The sequence below is a fragment of the Arachis ipaensis genome, chromosome B04 (genome assembly GCF_000816755.2).
Source record: "Arachis ipaensis cultivar K30076 chromosome B04, Araip1.1, whole genome shotgun sequence".
In the NCBI taxonomy this organism is placed as follows: Eukaryota; Viridiplantae; Streptophyta; class Magnoliopsida; order Fabales; family Fabaceae; genus Arachis; species Arachis ipaensis.
The window spans coordinates 119,710,557-119,727,310 of NC_029788.2; the positions used below are offsets into that span (position 1 = coordinate 119,710,557).

At 34.2% G+C, this 16,754-nt stretch overlaps 3 protein-coding genes across 7 annotated transcripts; 2 read left to right on the forward strand and 1 right to left on the reverse strand.

The window, feature by feature from the left end:
* LOC107635026 (origin of replication complex subunit 5) lies at window positions 635-3,412 on the forward strand. The gene is made up of 5 exons (XM_016338375.2): window positions 635-823; window positions 1,280-2,128; window positions 2,209-2,640; window positions 2,781-3,066; window positions 3,169-3,412. Exons 2-5 carry the CDS (start codon window positions 1,287-1,289, stop codon window positions 3,220-3,222), a joined length of 1,614 nt encoding a protein of 537 aa, XP_016193861.1. The 5' UTR covers window positions 635-823; window positions 1,280-1,286; the 3' UTR covers window positions 3,223-3,412.
* Window positions 4,272-10,271, forward strand: LOC107635025 (SKP1-like protein 21). 4 transcript variants are annotated; one of them, XM_021121813.1, is made up of 11 exons: window positions 4,272-4,538; window positions 5,278-5,335; window positions 5,791-6,015; window positions 6,126-6,317; window positions 6,400-6,510; window positions 6,670-6,748; window positions 7,444-7,547; window positions 7,657-7,817; window positions 8,714-8,815; window positions 9,132-9,265; window positions 9,940-10,271. In XM_021121813.1, the coding sequence occupies exons 3-10, from the start codon at window positions 5,794-5,796 to the stop codon at window positions 9,256-9,258; spliced, it is 1,098 nt and encodes a 365-aa protein (XP_020977472.1). In that variant the 5' UTR covers window positions 4,272-4,538; window positions 5,278-5,335; window positions 5,791-5,793; the 3' UTR covers window positions 9,259-9,265; window positions 9,940-10,271. The 4 variants fall into 4 exon arrangements, with proteins under 4 accessions (XP_020977472.1, XP_020977470.1, XP_020977471.1 ...); XM_021121811.1 differs by having other exon boundaries at window positions 4,273-4,538; window positions 5,278-5,641; XM_021121812.1 differs by having other exon boundaries at window positions 4,273-4,538; window positions 5,278-5,641; window positions 8,723-8,815.
* On the reverse strand, window positions 10,801-16,520 carry LOC107635024 (signal peptide peptidase-like 4). Of its 2 annotated transcripts, XM_016338372.2 has the most exons (14): window positions 16,180-16,520; window positions 14,866-15,024; window positions 14,613-14,724; window positions 14,265-14,384; window positions 14,027-14,178; window positions 13,699-13,881; window positions 13,277-13,311; window positions 12,977-13,139; window positions 12,655-12,708; window positions 12,364-12,456; window positions 12,120-12,262; window positions 11,921-11,991; window positions 11,630-11,713; window positions 10,801-11,465 (listed from the first exon to the last, which is right to left on the reverse strand). In XM_016338372.2, the coding sequence occupies exons 1-14, from the start codon at window positions 16,315-16,317 to the stop codon at window positions 11,362-11,364; spliced, it is 1,611 nt and encodes a 536-aa protein (XP_016193858.1). In that variant the 5' UTR covers window positions 16,318-16,520; the 3' UTR covers window positions 10,801-11,361. The 2 variants fall into 2 exon arrangements, with proteins under 2 accessions (XP_016193858.1, XP_020977469.1); XM_021121810.1 differs by lacking the exons at window positions 14,613-14,724; window positions 16,180-16,520 and having other exon boundaries at window positions 14,866-14,995.

Below are 16,754 nucleotides of genomic sequence, written 5' to 3' on the forward strand. Positions count from 1 at the left end.
TTTTTTTGTTGTATATTATTATATAATAAATTTATTTATGTGTTCATTTAAAGCTTGTAATAACTTTTTTATATTTAATGCATATTTCAAAACTTATCTTTGTATCAACCTTAACTATCAAATGGAATTGATTAGAAGTGCCATGATTTTATGCCATAAAAATATATGATAAATTTATTATATAATTATATATAAAAGAGGATAATTTACTTTCTAATTTCTATTAAGCAATTGCTTATATAATTTAATTTGTATCACTCAAATTTTTCATCGAATTAAACATAAATAATTAATTTTAGGTATCTATAGTTTAATTAAATTCTCGATTAGGAACTTTAACTTATAAAGTTTGTAAATAGATTCAATTAAATATTGAGTAACTATTGTTATTGTTATTTTTTTTTTCTAGAAAAAGGAATATTCAATCGGATGTTGCCCTGGTACAATTTATTTTTTAAAAGAAAAAACTATATCTACAATTTTTTGGTCATGGACTAGAAGACCCAAATCAACTGGCCCATACTGAATTCTGATGGAGGCCCAAATAGACAATCATAAGCCCAAAAAAATGGAGAGAAAAGTGGCCCTTCCCGGGACAACGTTGTTTGATTTTGGCGCCATTTCCATTCCTTTCCCTGCAGTGTGTTGTATTGTAATATTGTATTTGCCATTTGATTTTGCTCTCTTCACTCTTCATTCTTCACTGTCACATTGCACCAAACAACTGCGTGGAAAAAGCGACACGTCCAAGCGCCTTCACTGAGTCGTGCTTGCCACGCGCACCCAATTGGATCTGCTCGCATCTCTGTTCTCTGTTTTCTCGGTAAAGACCTTCACTCCACAATCCTTTTCTCTTCTTTTAGGTTTAATTTAGGGTTTTTCCTCACTTTCTTAATCTAATTGGATTTGGTTTGTTATCAATTTCAGTATGTTCATATTTGTCTTTAGAATATTCTATGACATCTTTTTACTTTCAAACCAACGAAAATTAATCAATTTTGCGTTGTAGTTTGTGAATTTTGAAAGCCATTTATTGAACTGAAGCTTTGATATCACTCAAGTTCAATTTTACTGTATGATAATGATGATGCTTTCATAAATCTGATTAATATATCCATTAGAGTTAGTGTTAAGTTCTTTCAGGTTCTGTGTATGTGAACTCCAGCACAATGGATTATTGTTTATTGACTACCAATCCTAAGAGTGCGTGGAATCCGTTACAATTTGTTTTTTCAAAATTTTGATTCCAAATTGATGATTCCATTGTTGATTTTATCAGAGGAAACATGAATTCAGAGGAAGCTGCACAAATTCCCAGAAGAACTACAAGGTCTTTAGCTTCATCTTCTGCGTCGACTTCTAATAATGCATCTTCTGCAAAAGTAAATAGCCTTGAACCTCTAACAATCAATGACCTTTTAGTTGGAGGAGACCCTATTAGCCTAGATGAATTGTTTTCTAATTTCCCCGGTAGAAATAGCCAGATTCTCGAGATTGTAAGTCTTTTGGGGCCATTGAACACTCCAATGCTTCCTTTGTTTGTGTATGGTGGTGCTTCCACTGGAAAAACCAGTATCATTCTTCAATTATTCCGGCATCTCAATAGGCCTCTTGTTTATTCTAGCTGCAGGACGTGTTATAATCAGCGTATCTTGTTTGAATCTATTCTAAATCAGTTGCATCTCCATAGAAAAAGTGCTGCCAATGGCTATTCAAACGCAAAGCGCTGTGAGAGACCATCGGATTTTATTAATTTTCTTAGGGAAGCATTGACCGATGCCATAAACAATCTGAAGGAGAAGTCGGAGAAGTTGATATCAGGCAAGACAATGGCACAAGGGGGGATTGGAAACATGATCTACTTGGTATTTGACAATTTTCAGCTTGTTAGAGAGTGGGATAAGAGCTCTACTTTATTACCCTTTCTGTTTAATGTCTATGATCTGCTAAAGCTTCCTGAGGTGGGTCTAATATTTATCAGCAATACTTCTCCAGATACCTTTTACTCCTCTAACATGGGTTATGTGGAGCCTATCCCTGTATACTTTCCTGATTACACAGATGCTGATATTCGCAAAATATTGTCGAGAAACCAAGCAGACTCGAAGCTGTATTCTTCATTCTTGGAGTAAGACATCTTATTACTATTACTTTCCATTCTCAGATTTACATAATCTCATAGTGAATTTTTGTTTATTTTTCATGCAGTATGGCTTTAAGGTCTTTCTTTAGGGTTACTAGGCAGGTTGATGAATTGTCCACTGCCTTCAAACCACTATATGAAAAATATTGTGAACCTTTAAGCGATAAAAGAGTCTTTCCTAATGGAGACAAAGACAAAGACATGAAGAGAAAGTTATTTAGTCATATCAATCCTCACATCACATCCTCTCTGAATGAGATATTTAAGGTTTCATCTCACCCTTCAGCTGAAGTTGAGAACTCCAAAGAGGCAAATCTGAAGGTGAATCAAAAGAAACTGGAGCGACGTGAAGAAATTGCCAAGCTAGACTTTCACATGTCTACTAGTGCAAAGTATCTTCTTATTTCAGCATTTCTTGCTTCCCGAAATCCAGCTACTCTTGATGCTTCACTTTTTGATTCCAAAGGAGGTTCTGATAATCGAAAGCGAAAGAGGAAGTAAGCATGTTGATTTGTTGGTTGATGTGTAATTTACAAAAATTAGTTCTCTAGCCATAGTATGATTCTGCTTTTGTTCTCTCTCTTTTTTCAAGCAGTGGATGTTTAACTTTCTAGTCTATTGTTCTTTTTGTGTTTAGACCCTCTGAGAAGGTGCCTGAAAGAAAGGAAAGTTTAGAAGAGGAGTTACTAATGAAAGGACCTGGAAGTTTCCCACTGGAGAGGTTGTTAGCCATCTTTCAGTGTATTGTATCGGTCGCAGAAGATTCGTCGGATGAGGACAAACAAAGCGGCGAGCTGATGTCTGATGTTCTGTTGCAGCTATCCAGTCTCTGCAATGCTAAATTTATATTTAAAGGAAGAAGCTGTCCAATTGAAGGCTCAGTTCGGTATCGGTCAACTATATCGGAAGACTTGGCTTTGAAGGTAACCTCAGTTCCCACGTAACACTCCCACAAAATTCTTGGTTTATTTATATGACATTTGGAAAACAAATGAAGAATAATATTTTCATTGTTGTTTAAGCAGGTTGCAAGGAGCCTCAAGTTCCCTTTATCAAGTTATTTGTATAAAAGAACCTAGCAATCTTTGACTTTGGTTCTTCTGCTTCACAAATCCTGGTTATCCATTTTTCTCTGATAGAATCTGTACAACCTACGATGCTGCTATGTGCTATCTGCAGTTATCCTCATGAAATTGCCGGAATTATCCCTATGAATTGTAACATTGGATGGATTGAATAATTTTAATGCACATGGAATTTCCAAAAATGCATATATATCGCAGATCTAACCTTTAGTGCAGTATGGATTCTGAAATAATTTTTCTCTTGGCAGATATGGAATTGTAGCATGGCACAAATTGTGTTTAAGACCCAATTTTCTTAAGAAATTTCTTGTACTTCAAATGAATGCCCCATCTATTTCAATTTTCCAGAATGGGAATTTTTAGCCAAAGCCACTCATGAAAACTCTAAAATTCTTAGATTCAATATGTGCATTTCAATGGAAAATATAGTGAACATACTGAATCAATTATCAATGGTTAATGACAAAACTATGAGAATTTGTTTACTGAAGTAACAAGCCCCTAAAAGTTTTATAAAGTCCTAGCATCTCCTACCATAATTAACTTTTGAAGTTTGATTATTTTAAAATTTTCCATTACAAACTGTATATAATAAAACTAGTGAATAACAACGCAATAGAAACGTTCCATGGAGAAGAATTTAGTTGCTGAAGCTTAGACTTTCCTGCATATCCTTTTGTAACAACGAAATTTCACTCGTATAATTGCCTTTTCTTTTTAATTTTTTTCCCCCAACAATTTCAGTCGTAAATTCGTAATCATAACCATAATTAATTAATATTATTTAGGGATAAAAAAAATAGATGGATCTAATTAGCCTATGGAAAGCCCATATTAAAATTGCTTTAGGCCTTAGCCCAGAAAGAACAAATCAACTGAGAACGGAACCTGAAAATGTTAAAGACCAAAACCAGAGAGAGAAAAACTGAAAATACTAATTGAAAAAAAAAAAACCTCAATTGAAAATTTTCTCCGTCACAAAAAAGAAGAATATGACCAAATCACCAAAAAGAAAATCCACTCTTACTTTAAGAAAAAAAAAGTTGTTTTGCGGAAGAAGGAAATGCAAATATCAAAATATTTTGTTTCTCTCTCCTCCACCATTCTTTCTCTCTCTTTCGTTCTCTGTCTTTTTTTTTTCTTCATCGCCGACAACCGCCAATTCCCCGCATTTCAAAGCGCTCTCTCTCTCTTATTTGCCCACAATACAGCGCATTGATTGAATTATTGGAGCAAATTGTTTACAATTTTAAGTACCATTGGTGTTTAGCATTTTAATACCATTGCTGTTTCTTCAATCTAAGCTCGTGGTAAAGAATCCTGGTGCTTTTTCCCCCTTTTGGTTTCGTTTATTGTGCTGGCATATAACAACCCCTTTCTTCAACTTCTTATTCATGTTGCTATTGTGTTTGTTGTGTTGGAAATGATGATGTTAAAGAAATTTGATGCTAATCAAAATCATGTAGCTGATATAAATAATGAAAATTTAGCTCCTTTTAAACTCTGCCATTACTGTTTTGTGAAGTTGGCGGATGGTGAAGCTTTTTAGTATCATGGGAATTCAGAATTCTTGTGTGTAATTAGCTAACAAGTAGCTTTTAAATTGTTCTCTTTCTGTTTTTATTTTCTTTTTCTATATGGAATCAGGAAATTTGTAAAAACCACTCTGTCTTTTTTTGTCTTTTCTATTTTTTATGTGTTAACTTAATGTGATATTTGGATAATACCAAGTTCAAATGGAAGCATGCTTAGTAAGATGTGAGCAGCAGTAATGTAACTATAAATGTTTTTGCCATTTTGAAAAAAAAAAAAGTAAGTTAAATGTGTTGATAGTTTTCTCTTGTTTGAAGTATTTTCTTTTTGAAGTTTTATTGTTTGGAAATGTTACTTAAGAAATTTCGGGTGGAAATAGGCATCAATCAATTCTTGTACTTAGTTTTGTAATAGTAGGATAGGGCATGTCTTAGTTGCTGCTTTATGTATTTGCATACTCTTCATTTATGTATTGTTATTCATTACACATTTTGACTTCTTATCTTATTTATGCAGGGTCTTTCTGAATTTAGGAGGTGCTGCTGAATTATTCACCATTCTACACTTTGGCAAGGTTTATGTCTGTTATCCTTGCTTGTTGAAATATTGTGATATAGGGAATTGTGTATCACTGCCAATGCTTTCATGGACCATATGCATTTGATGCTGCTGCTAGAGAAGCTTAATCCTGATCCCAAACCTCGTTTGATTAGTGGATGTATTATCTGGTTGTCTGGAATTGAAATTTGAATTTGAATTTCCACCTCTGCATATATTGGTCGAACCGTGATTCCGTGAATAAACTTCAAATATCAGTAGTTTCCGCTTTTGACACTAGTTTAAAATGTCAGAAATTGACATGGCAGTTAGTAAACCCGAGGTGCGTATCTGATTGTATGATATAAGTAATTTCTAGTTTAAGATCCTCTCCTGGTTCTGTGATTATGATTTTATTTTTTTTTCTCTTACAATTTTTTATCCTGAGATATTGAGAGATTTTAAAATCCAGTGTTCAACTTCTTGCTTCAGATTATGCAGCCGTATATCTGGCTTCAGACACCAGATGGTGCAATACAACAAGTGGAACAGGAAATTGCAATGTTTTGCCCTTTTATTTGTCAAGAAGTAATACAAAAAGGCACGGGATCTTCAAAGAACTGTGCAATATGTCTTCCTCAACGAGTCACCCCTACTATTTTTAGCTTAATACTTGATTATTGCCGATTTCATCAAGTAGCAGGTCGCTCAAACAAGGTACTTTATGTTTCTTCACTTTTTTTATGTTGTTATAAACTTATAATCAAATATAAGATGCACTTTAAATGGAAAGGTTTTATTTGACGGATGGCTTAGTTTTTGTATAGGAGCGGAAGTCTTATGATGAGAAATTCATGCGGATGGACACAAAGCAGTTATGTGAGTTGACATCTGCTGCAGACAGCCTTCAGTTGAAACCATTGGTTGATCTTACCAGCCGTACACTTGCTCGAATAATTGAAGGAAAATCCCCTGAGGAAATACGCGGCATATTTAATTTGCCAGATGATCTTACGGAGGTATCTGGTGCTTGCAATAACCATGTTTCAATTCTTTTTTCGATGTCAGTTTTGATGTTTTTAGACATTCCATTTGATCCAGGAAGAGAAATTGGAGCCCTTGAAAAACACAACTGCTGATCCGAGGATCAGGCTTTTGAACCGCTTGTATGCTAAGAAAAGGAAAGAGCTGAAGGAGCGTGAGAGGCTAAAGGTGTAAATATTGTTTCTTATTTTTTTCATCACATTACAGTGCAAGCACACTGTCCAATTTGTAAAGTATTATTTAATTACTTGTACCTTTTTTAATGTCCTGATTCTTGAATTGTAAAATGTTGATGTTTAACAAGATTTGGTCGGACACATGTTTCAGAATGTTGAAGTTGAAGAAGAGAATGTGGATGATCGGTCAGTCGATGACCTTTTGTCTTTTATTAATGGAAATGATGCAGGTAACTGAGCATTTTTCGATCCCCTTTACATGAGTTTTACTTAATGCTTTTTGTTGTTGTTAGATCGATGAAATGGTACTACTTCGTCCTAGTTGAGCAATTTCCATTTGATGTAATTTGTTGACCACATGAAACTACCTCTTGTCCATCTTGACAACGGTGAAACTCGAAATTAGTAGTACTCAGTTCTTTCGTTAATGTTTGTCTGCATCAAGTATAGACAGTGTAGGTGGTCCAATGATCTTGTTGAAATGAAAAGAAGAAATATACCAAAAGGTAGGATTGTGAGGACAAAGAGATCCTTTTTTGGTTGTTAAAGTAAAGCCTTTAATATGTCAGCCACTCACCATATTTAGAGGGAAAGTCCTCTATAAGGGCCACGTGCTTTACTTTAAAGAGAATTGAAATGTCTAATCTTATTCCACAAAACTCGCTTGTCTAAAAATTTATCAATGAAGGTTTGAAATTACTGCTCCAACTAACTAAACAATATCTGTTTCTCGTCTAAATTTCCTAGTTATACAATCATTTTCATTCAGTGGGATTTATATTTAAGCTTTTGTGTTTGACAATGTCCGGAAACTCTCGAGTCTTGAGTAGTGGTCTTCTGTAGGCTGTAGCATTTTATTTTATTTTCCTGTTTCATCTGCTTGGGAATGCAGATGCCTAACTGTTAGTGAGAAATTTTGTTACAGATCCAAAGGAGATGAAAAATTCTAAGAATAAAAAGAAAAACCGAAGAAGAAAAGAGCAACAGACGAGCTCTTCTTTGAAGGAAGCTTCTGAACTGAACAATAAGGTAGTCATAATATCTAATATCAAATTTGGCTTCAAGTTAAATTTGAAAAAACAAGTTCAGTTATTTACTATATATGTTCCAAGTGTTTATTGCTTTTTACTTCTAATAGGAGATAAATGGTCATAATATCATACCCCAAACTGATGGAGCTAATGGAGTTTCCGAGGCCTCTCAGTCTAATACAGAAGACAGCACTTTTGTTCCTAGAGAGTTTGATGATGGAGATATAGATGAGGACATCGATCCTGCATTACAGGAAAAACTTGACAGGTGGGGCTAGACTATATTCTAAGTGCAGTGTTTACACTTCATGCTAAAATTTGAAGTTGTATTTTTCTTTTTGTGGATGACAATCATTATCTTTAGCATAGTTGCAGTGGCAGATCACTAGCACTATTATCTTTATTCTATCATATGGAGAGGACATAGCATCAGAATGATTGATGAGCTCTTTCTTTCAACAAATTGTATTTCTTGAATCATGTATTGCTGGTTGCATGTGAAATGACGTGCTCACATTCGTGTATATATGAGAGAGAGGGCAATGTGACAATATCCAAATTGATTTCATTGTGTTTGGGATTGGCAAGTGACAAATGTTTATTTTGTATTGTTCCTATGTTGGAGAATTTTTAGTAATCTTTGTATCCCTAGCAATCTAGCAATAGGTTTTTCTTGATCTTGTATGTTTAAAATGTTTCAATAAATAATGCAACTTGTTTTAATCTGTGTGTGCATGCCTGCTATTGAAGAACATAATGGAACAAAAAAGAAAAATGAAAGGGTGGGAAAGTGACAAGAAAAACAATAAGAAATCTCTAAGTTTGAGAGTGAAAATGATGATTGATTACTTATGATTGTGAACTTGTGTTATGATTATGTCAATAATTAACTTCAGAAACAAGATGTAACTCCATAACTAACTACCTAACAAGTCTATTTAATGCTTGTCAGATTAACATAAACCTAATTAAGCTGACTCAACTCATCTTACACACACTAACAAAGTTCTAATCTAACAATATTACTTTTTGTATTCTGGTACTTTGCAAAATTTGTCTAGGTACATTATGGTAAAATTATTGGTTTTTTGGCTGAAATTTGTTTTTCATTGGGTATTTAATAATATTATTATGATCATTGAATTTACCCATTTTATATTTTAGTTTCCATAGAAGGGGAGCCTCGGAACAACGATTGAGTTGTCTCCGTGTGACCTCAAGGTCACAGGTTCAAGCCGTGGAATCAGCCACTGATGTAATTATTAGGTTAGGCTGCCTACATTACGCCCTTTGGATGCAGCCCATTCCTAGATCCTACGTTATCGCGGGATACTTGTTCATCTGGCTGCCCTATACTTTAGTTTCCATAATTGACCAAGCTTATTTCACACACACACAGTTTAACAAAGTAGCAATAATCATGAAGTTCTTGTTAAACTCCTTCTGTGTTGTCCTTCCCTGCCACTTTGGATAAAAGAAGGCATGGGTTTGATATGAAGAAATGTCTGCATGATGTTCATATTGATGTACTCTTGTGATTTGATATGCCAAAATCTTATTTGCTCAATACCCTTTGATGCAGGGAAGTGGAAGATTTCGCCCGCATATTAAATTCTGACTGGCCAGAGAGGATGCAGGAACTGTTGTCTTTGGGGCAAGAAAGAAAAGCAATGCCTTTTACATCCAATGGAAACAGTTTTTTAAGATGAAATGCTTGTATGTTTATCGCTGAGTTTGTTTTAGTGACGTTGTTTACCCTTTATATGCTTGTTAGTAGAACTTTTAAAATCATTTTTAAAAAACAAATAAATAAAATGTTTTCTCCTTTTTATGTCCTTTTAAAATCATTTTAGTTTGCTTTTGCTCCTACATTTTGGTCAGCTAGAGCCAAGGTTGTCAAATATCCGCTATATCGGCGCAATAGCGCTATTGCGTGGCGGAAATTTAACAAAACATAATGAGCCGCAATCCGCTATTGATGACCTTGCCTAGAGCCAATTTTCGCTTTCTTTAGCTGCTATAACTTGTTTTCTCTTGCTTAATATTTAATATATGTTAAGCTTGTTGCATGTGCTATATATGAGAAGCTGAGTGAAAATTGCATCTTTACATGTGTATCATCTTTTAGAACCATGATGTGGGGCATTATTGCCAGAGAGATTTCTTTCCTTACCCTTTTGAATTGGCATGATGAATTTGGTAACTGACTTGTTTATTGTTTCCCTGAATAACTCTCTAGTTTATTCAGTGTGTAGTTAATACACCACTTTCCCATGATTATTGCTTTCTGTTTTCTGATATAACATGCTATAAAAATAATAGTATTTAATGTCATTTCATCCACTTATGTCTTTTGATTCACTACACTAATTAAAAATTTATCTATGCAGAGGACTTGACCTCATGATACTGTCACACAAACAAGAAGGAATCAGTGGAAAATGGATCCTTACAAGCCCCCGCACAAATGGCCTGTGGCTTGAACAATTTTGAGAGGTGCTGACAAGCCTTAGGAAAGTGCTGCATGTCAGTTATTTATTTGTTTTTCTAATTCACTGTTGAATTTTATTCATTATTGGTTCTTGGCCCCAGGCACAATTTGATGCTGGAGGCTGCCTCTTGTGCCAATAGAAAATAAATAGTAGGATGGGCTTGTATGTAATAATGTTGTATCTTTGTGCATTGATTGCTTGAGTTTTGAAAGAAGTTTCTTACTCTCGTCCATTTCTGTGTTGACAAATTGTTAAAAATTGGGTTGTGATCATATATTCATTTTTGTACTCCTAATGTGACTCTCAGACTCTGTAGTTGTTGGAGTAATTTTTTTTCTTCACATAAGTAATAATTTAAAACTCATTCCATATAAGATGAGATTGAAGAGAAGAGTGCAATTCATGGGTCTGGATTTGATATTGATCCGGTGATCCCATCTTATGGTGATACCCTTTCTATCCATTCTGATTCTCTTTCCTCAGATAATATTTCTAATTTTGTGAGGCTTGTATTGATCATTTGGAAGATGGTTTTTTCTTTTGCTACCCATTTGGTTCATGATTGCATGTGATATTTGGTTATATTGATGATTTTCTCCTTTTTCCTCTAAATAATCAATATTTACAACTTGAGTAGGACAAGTTCACTAAAGGGTGACTTGGGATCTTGGAAGAAATAGAGGAAGAAAATAACTTAAATGAGTAAAACAAGAGACACGAGCCAAGCCTACATTAATGATATTTCATCACAGAATATACTTGGAAAATGAAATTTATCCAACTTTAATTTCAATTTTAGTTATAAGTAACATAACCATAGTCTTTCATCTTCATACAACAGTTTTTATTTTCGTCTTCTTTTTCTTTTTCTTTTTCCCTTGTCACCATCCTCTGCCGGGCCCCTTCATTGAGAGTTGTCTGTGATGTCTCTTGCCTTATTGCCATTTGCTTGACAAAGACATCATTTTTGGCCACACCCTCATATAAGCAAACTTGCAGAAGATAATTACAAAAGAACACTATGTTCCTAAGGCAAAAAACAATTGCCAAAGAGGAAGCTCTTAAATCTTCTTACTTCTTATCTCATACCATCTTCTATCTAAGAAAAAAATAAAATAAAAAATCTAATCTAACAAAAGTAATAGTATCTTAAAGTTTTAGCTGTTGATATAACTATAAGTACATGCTAATAACATGATTTGGTTGAAATTTTTGTTATGACAGTTCCAAATGTTTACATAGTCTCCTAGAGTTTCTATCAGTCTCCTATTAAACTAACACATATGGTACACTATACTACTATCCCTATTATCACTTCGTTCATTGTTGAGACTCTTGGTTATGAGGGCAAGGCATTTCTGGTTCCCCTCTTGTCCATAAAAGATTGAGTTCACCTCTCTTCTTTCCCAATGACAAAAATGTGCCTGTATTTGAAGAAAACCAAGGTTTTAAAAACAATACAAGTTTTTGTAAATCACGGAATAACCGATGACAACTCGTAGTAAGAAACATGCATAAAGTTTAGCATTAGTTCTCGAAGGTGCCTTCGGCAGCCACCCGAACATGTTGAAATAACAATTGTACTAACCAAGAGTAAACGGGACGATATAAAGCAATGCTGGTTGACCATGCCCATCCATCAAGTTCAAAGCAACATATGTAATAAGGAGACCTGCAGTTCAAAGTTCAAGGGAATGATGTAAAGACACCAAGCAAACAGTGATCTCAATTCTCATCCACATCCTAATTCTGGTCCGAAAGTGAGCCGGCTCAATTTTGTAACAAAGTAAATAAAGTCCGAAAGTTTTTATGGAAAATTACCCTTGACACATCCTACCAACTAAAGTCATACCAAGAATCAAACATAGAAATAGCATACCTAAACCGTAAGCACTCATTGCCCACACGAAGTATCCAGACCGAAGGTTCCTCTTTGCCAACCAATCATACCTGTAAATTTATCGGTACAATAATTAAGTCTAGGAACCATTAAAATGAGACAAGGGATTCTCTTCATTTATGTAGTGATTAAAGTGTTTCAACTAGGGAAGACGAATATATATGACTTTCATTTCAACCTTAGTGAAAATGCGACTAGAAGCCCTGGTAAGATTATGTCCCCAAAACCAATTATGCTGTAACCACCCCAAGGATCAAACAGACGCGGTATTTTAAGCAGCATGGGGATACCATCTTCTCCACTCCTATCGCCTCGAGCTACCTGTAAAAAAGTGAAAATGTTTCATTAAGTGGAAGAAACGCATCATGTTTATGAGACCAAAATCAAGCATAGTAGAGAATGAAACAGAAGGGAACACTCACCACTATCATTACGCTCTCATGGAACCACCACTTAGAGACAAACACCCAGAAGATGTCATATAGGAAGGCGCAACTAAGAAGAACAGTTCCAACCTTATACAGAAATAAGTATAGATGTCAGAGTCTTCATTCGTAATAAGAGTTCAGTACTGTACTTATGAAGATGCGGCATTAATGTTTCCTTCTTATGCTTAGAATAAAAGAATATCATCAAAAAGCAAAGTATAAGGGTTTGCAAAAGAAGCCTTTTAGAAATCAGAAATGGTGAAAAAATAACAAAGTATAAATTACCTTGAGATTTGGTATGCGGACAATCTGAAGAACCGTAATTATCAATGCAATTCCCTGAATGACATAAACAAAAAAGAAGAGAAAGGTAACTATGTTATCAATTTGTCTTGTAATGTTAAATTGAGAACAATGCAAACTTCAAAATTTTGTAAGGGCACTTGTTAGCAAAAACTATCAAACAAAAATGATATGCTGCAAGACTAGTGGTTAGTGTTCTCAATTCCATACCAGGAAGAGGATTCTCATTAATTTTTTATATTTTAATCAGAAATAGTACGATAACTATATATATTGAAAGCAAAAAGAACACAACTTTTCTTACAAGAATATCTTGTCCAATCCATGCAAAAGATACGTGTCGAAAAACTCCCCAAAGCACGGCAAATACTATGCAGAAGGGAGTCATAGCAAGCGTCAAATATGAGACAGCTCCAAAGAAGGGTATTTTTACAAATGTTTGCCCAGCACGTTGAAACCATCTGAAACTATAAATGTTTGGTTGTCAATTCCATATCAATAAACTATGGCACTAAGCAGCAACAAACTTAACATGGCAGTGCCTCATTCTCACATAACCCTACAAATCAATTGCCAAATCGACCTACAAGTGTAGAAGACTTACCATGATAACAGAGCCACCAAGCAAGTTTGCAGTCCCTGAAATCACATGAAAAAATATAATGACCTCTCTGCTAAATCAACAAGAGTTTTGTCAAAAGGACAGACTACATGCTTCTTAGATTTATAAGATAAAAAATGCTTATGTTTTGATTCCTTAACTAGTTACTTAATGTTTGCGTTAACAAACCCTATCTACGACATTTACTAATGAAAAAAGAAGATAGCAATCAACATAATCATCAGCCACATATGTGAACTGTGAAGAGTTGGACAGTTAGAAAAATGTTTGTACCTAAAAGTTTAAAGGAAACTCGTTACTATGAAATGATCAATAATGGATTACTAATACTAATCTACACGAAAAGGAAGCGTGAGGGAGTGATCGTAATAAACTGGAACAAAGTCTGGAAAAGAATAACGCACCTCAACACCACCAATGCAAAATAGAACCACCAGAACTTCAATAAACCAGGATGCCATTAATTTGTAAAGCATAAGCAAGAAACAAGAAGCGATCACAACAAAAGAAATTGCTGCCATGGTACTGATTTCTACATAACCAGTAGAACCAGCATTCTCAGTATTCAAATATTCATCCGAAGCATCCTGCAAGTTAAACATGACTATGTATCAACAGCTGGATTGATGCCTTTTTAAGTATGAGAAGAAAACTTTCTTCCGAAGGAGCAAAATTAGAACAAAAAATAATAGCATATATATATAAAATTGGCATGAAAAGGAACCAAGTAACCTTTAATAGCTTCTCCCGCTCAACAGCAGCCTCTCTGGTTGTCCAGGCAGACCAATAAGAAGCACAGAGAATGGTACCAACAGCCATAAGCCATAAAAACACTTCCGCTACATCAACTAATGGGCGCAGCGGAGAGTATAACTGCACAGACACTTAAGAGTGCAATGTATATCATGTAAGACACAAAACCAGATAGGTACCAAAATAGCCATTTTAACTTTACCTATGTGAAACATACCTATCGATTTGTTTTGTATATGACTTTTAATGTTTTCACCAGCATCTTGTGGAAGCATCACAGCAGGAATTCCAATATCAATATCAGTTTCATTCTCTTCACAAACCATCTTGAAAAGTTCTGCACAGTAGAGACATAGAACAGTTGCTTAAAACGAAATATAGTATAACCCTTTATTGCGACATCTGTGTTTACTCAAGCAAACAAATAATGAACAAAAATTGTTTATTTAACATTTCCAAATGCTAGAATCCACAGGATCTCCTCTAATTTTGAAACCATAACGAAGAAACAAAATGAAAGAAACCGAGATCCAAAAAGAATTTTTAGCAAGTTACATGCAAACACCTGTCCGATTATTTATAATGAGGATCGCTGAAGCACCAGCTTCTTCAGCTATATTTGCCTTGGTTGTGAAACTACATTGTCCTCGGTGCACCAAAATGATCTCGCCAGTGAGCTAACAAAATCGCAAGGCACTCCGGATTACAAATTCATATTCTAAAATAGTTTTGAAGCTTTAAATGTATACCGGATATATATGCTTCAAAATGCAGAGAAAAGTTGCCTTCAGAAAATTCTATGGCATAAATTAGGATACCTTATTCTTCGGCTTGCTACAACAATCAGGAGGGTCCGCAATGGCGACTCTAGTATGGGTGGCATGTTTTTCTTTAGATTCCAATGTAGGGCCAAATCTTGCACCAACACCAACATACTCACAGTTCTCCACACCATTAATCCAAGTTGGGACTTTAACCTAAGAGAAATTAGTCAAAATTGTTAAAGAAAATACTCATTTACACTTATACCTATCAATACTCTCAAAGAAAATAGCACTAAAAACCAAAACAATTGCACATTGATTTTTAAAATTTTATTATTTTATCACTCGGCTTCTTAACATCATCCTGTTCTGAGCTAAAATTTCAACTAAAAATCAACCCGAATCGAATCACTCCAGTCTTAGTGTGTGTTTGAATTAGCTTATGTTGTCTTTATTTAAATTAAAAAAGATTAAGAAAGGTCTAATTAAGATATTTTTTTCAAAAAATAAGAATAATTCCAAAAGATATAATTTAATACAAACAAGTTTTTGATCTTTTTTCCCAATTGAAAAAAATTTGATAAACACAATGAGTCATTGACAGAAAGAAGCATCTATCACAGAACAAGAGCCTGATACGACAAGTAATCTAAAAACATGATTGAGCATCTCAGTGTCCAATAACTCCGAAAAAGGAGCAATTCCATTGAGCAAAGGCCACACCACCATTCATGTCTGGCACCACAAACACAAACAGTGACCTCCAATAATATCTTATATTAAAAAAATAATTAAAAAAAAAAAAAGAGGAAGAACAGAGAAACTCATTTTTCCCATAACACAATTCTGAAATGAAATGCCAAAACAGCGTTTGTTTAAGAGGAAGAAAAACAAAAATCAGTCCAATACAACTCCTCATCTTTCATAAATAAGAAGCAAATTTTCCTATTTAAAAAAAAAGGGGAAAAAAGGATTTTCCATCAGTTCTACAAATTCTTCCATGTTCCTCCATTTCCAAACCATTCAACCGAAGATAGAAAATTCAAAAATTAAAAAACCAGAAAAATGTCATTAGTAAACCAGCTCACCAAGCAATTCAAAGCAACTAAATATCAAAAAGTATTTTTTTACTAAAAAATAAATAAATTCTAATGAAACCCAACTCCAGAACCGTAGTGAAAAATTACACTTACAAAACAGAATTTTCATCTCCGTTATAAAAATCCCCTTCCTTGTTCCTCCAATTCCCAAGTCCCAATCATCCCCCAAAAAAAAGTAAAAAGCAAGTAACAATGGCACCTCCAGAACCAGCTCAGCAAGCAATCAACATCAAAATTAGAAAAAAAATTGAATTGATTATTATCGTACCAGAACAAAGTTGTTATCACAACCAGGTCTCTTGGGAGCAATATTATCAGGGTGTACTATGTCCCCAGCAAAACTCACAGTTATAATAACCATTAACACACAGCACCACACAGTTCCTTCAACTGAAAATGAAACCATTGTTGTTGAGAAGCAAAGGTGCTTAGAGAAGAAGATAAGAAGTGCAAAATTTGAGGAAGTGAGAAGAAAAGGGATTGTTGTGGGGAAGGTAAAGGTTTAATTTTTGGAGAGAAAATGGAGGAAGAGAAGGTACAGCATACAAAAGATGAAGAATTGGGGTTGGGGTGGTGGAAAGAGAGAGAGAACGGTAACAGTTTTTGTTACAAAATGCAAAGTTTTTCAATTATACTTTGAGAGTAATTTACATCAGTTTCTCAAATTTTTAATATTAAATATTTTAATCTTTTAAATATAATTTTTTTAATTTCATTTTTATTAAATAATATAATTTTCTTAATTTAATTTGTTTAATTAAAATAATTATTTTAAAATTTTATAAATTTTTTATATTTTATTTTTAATCAAATTGAAAAAAAATATAATATTATCTAATAAAA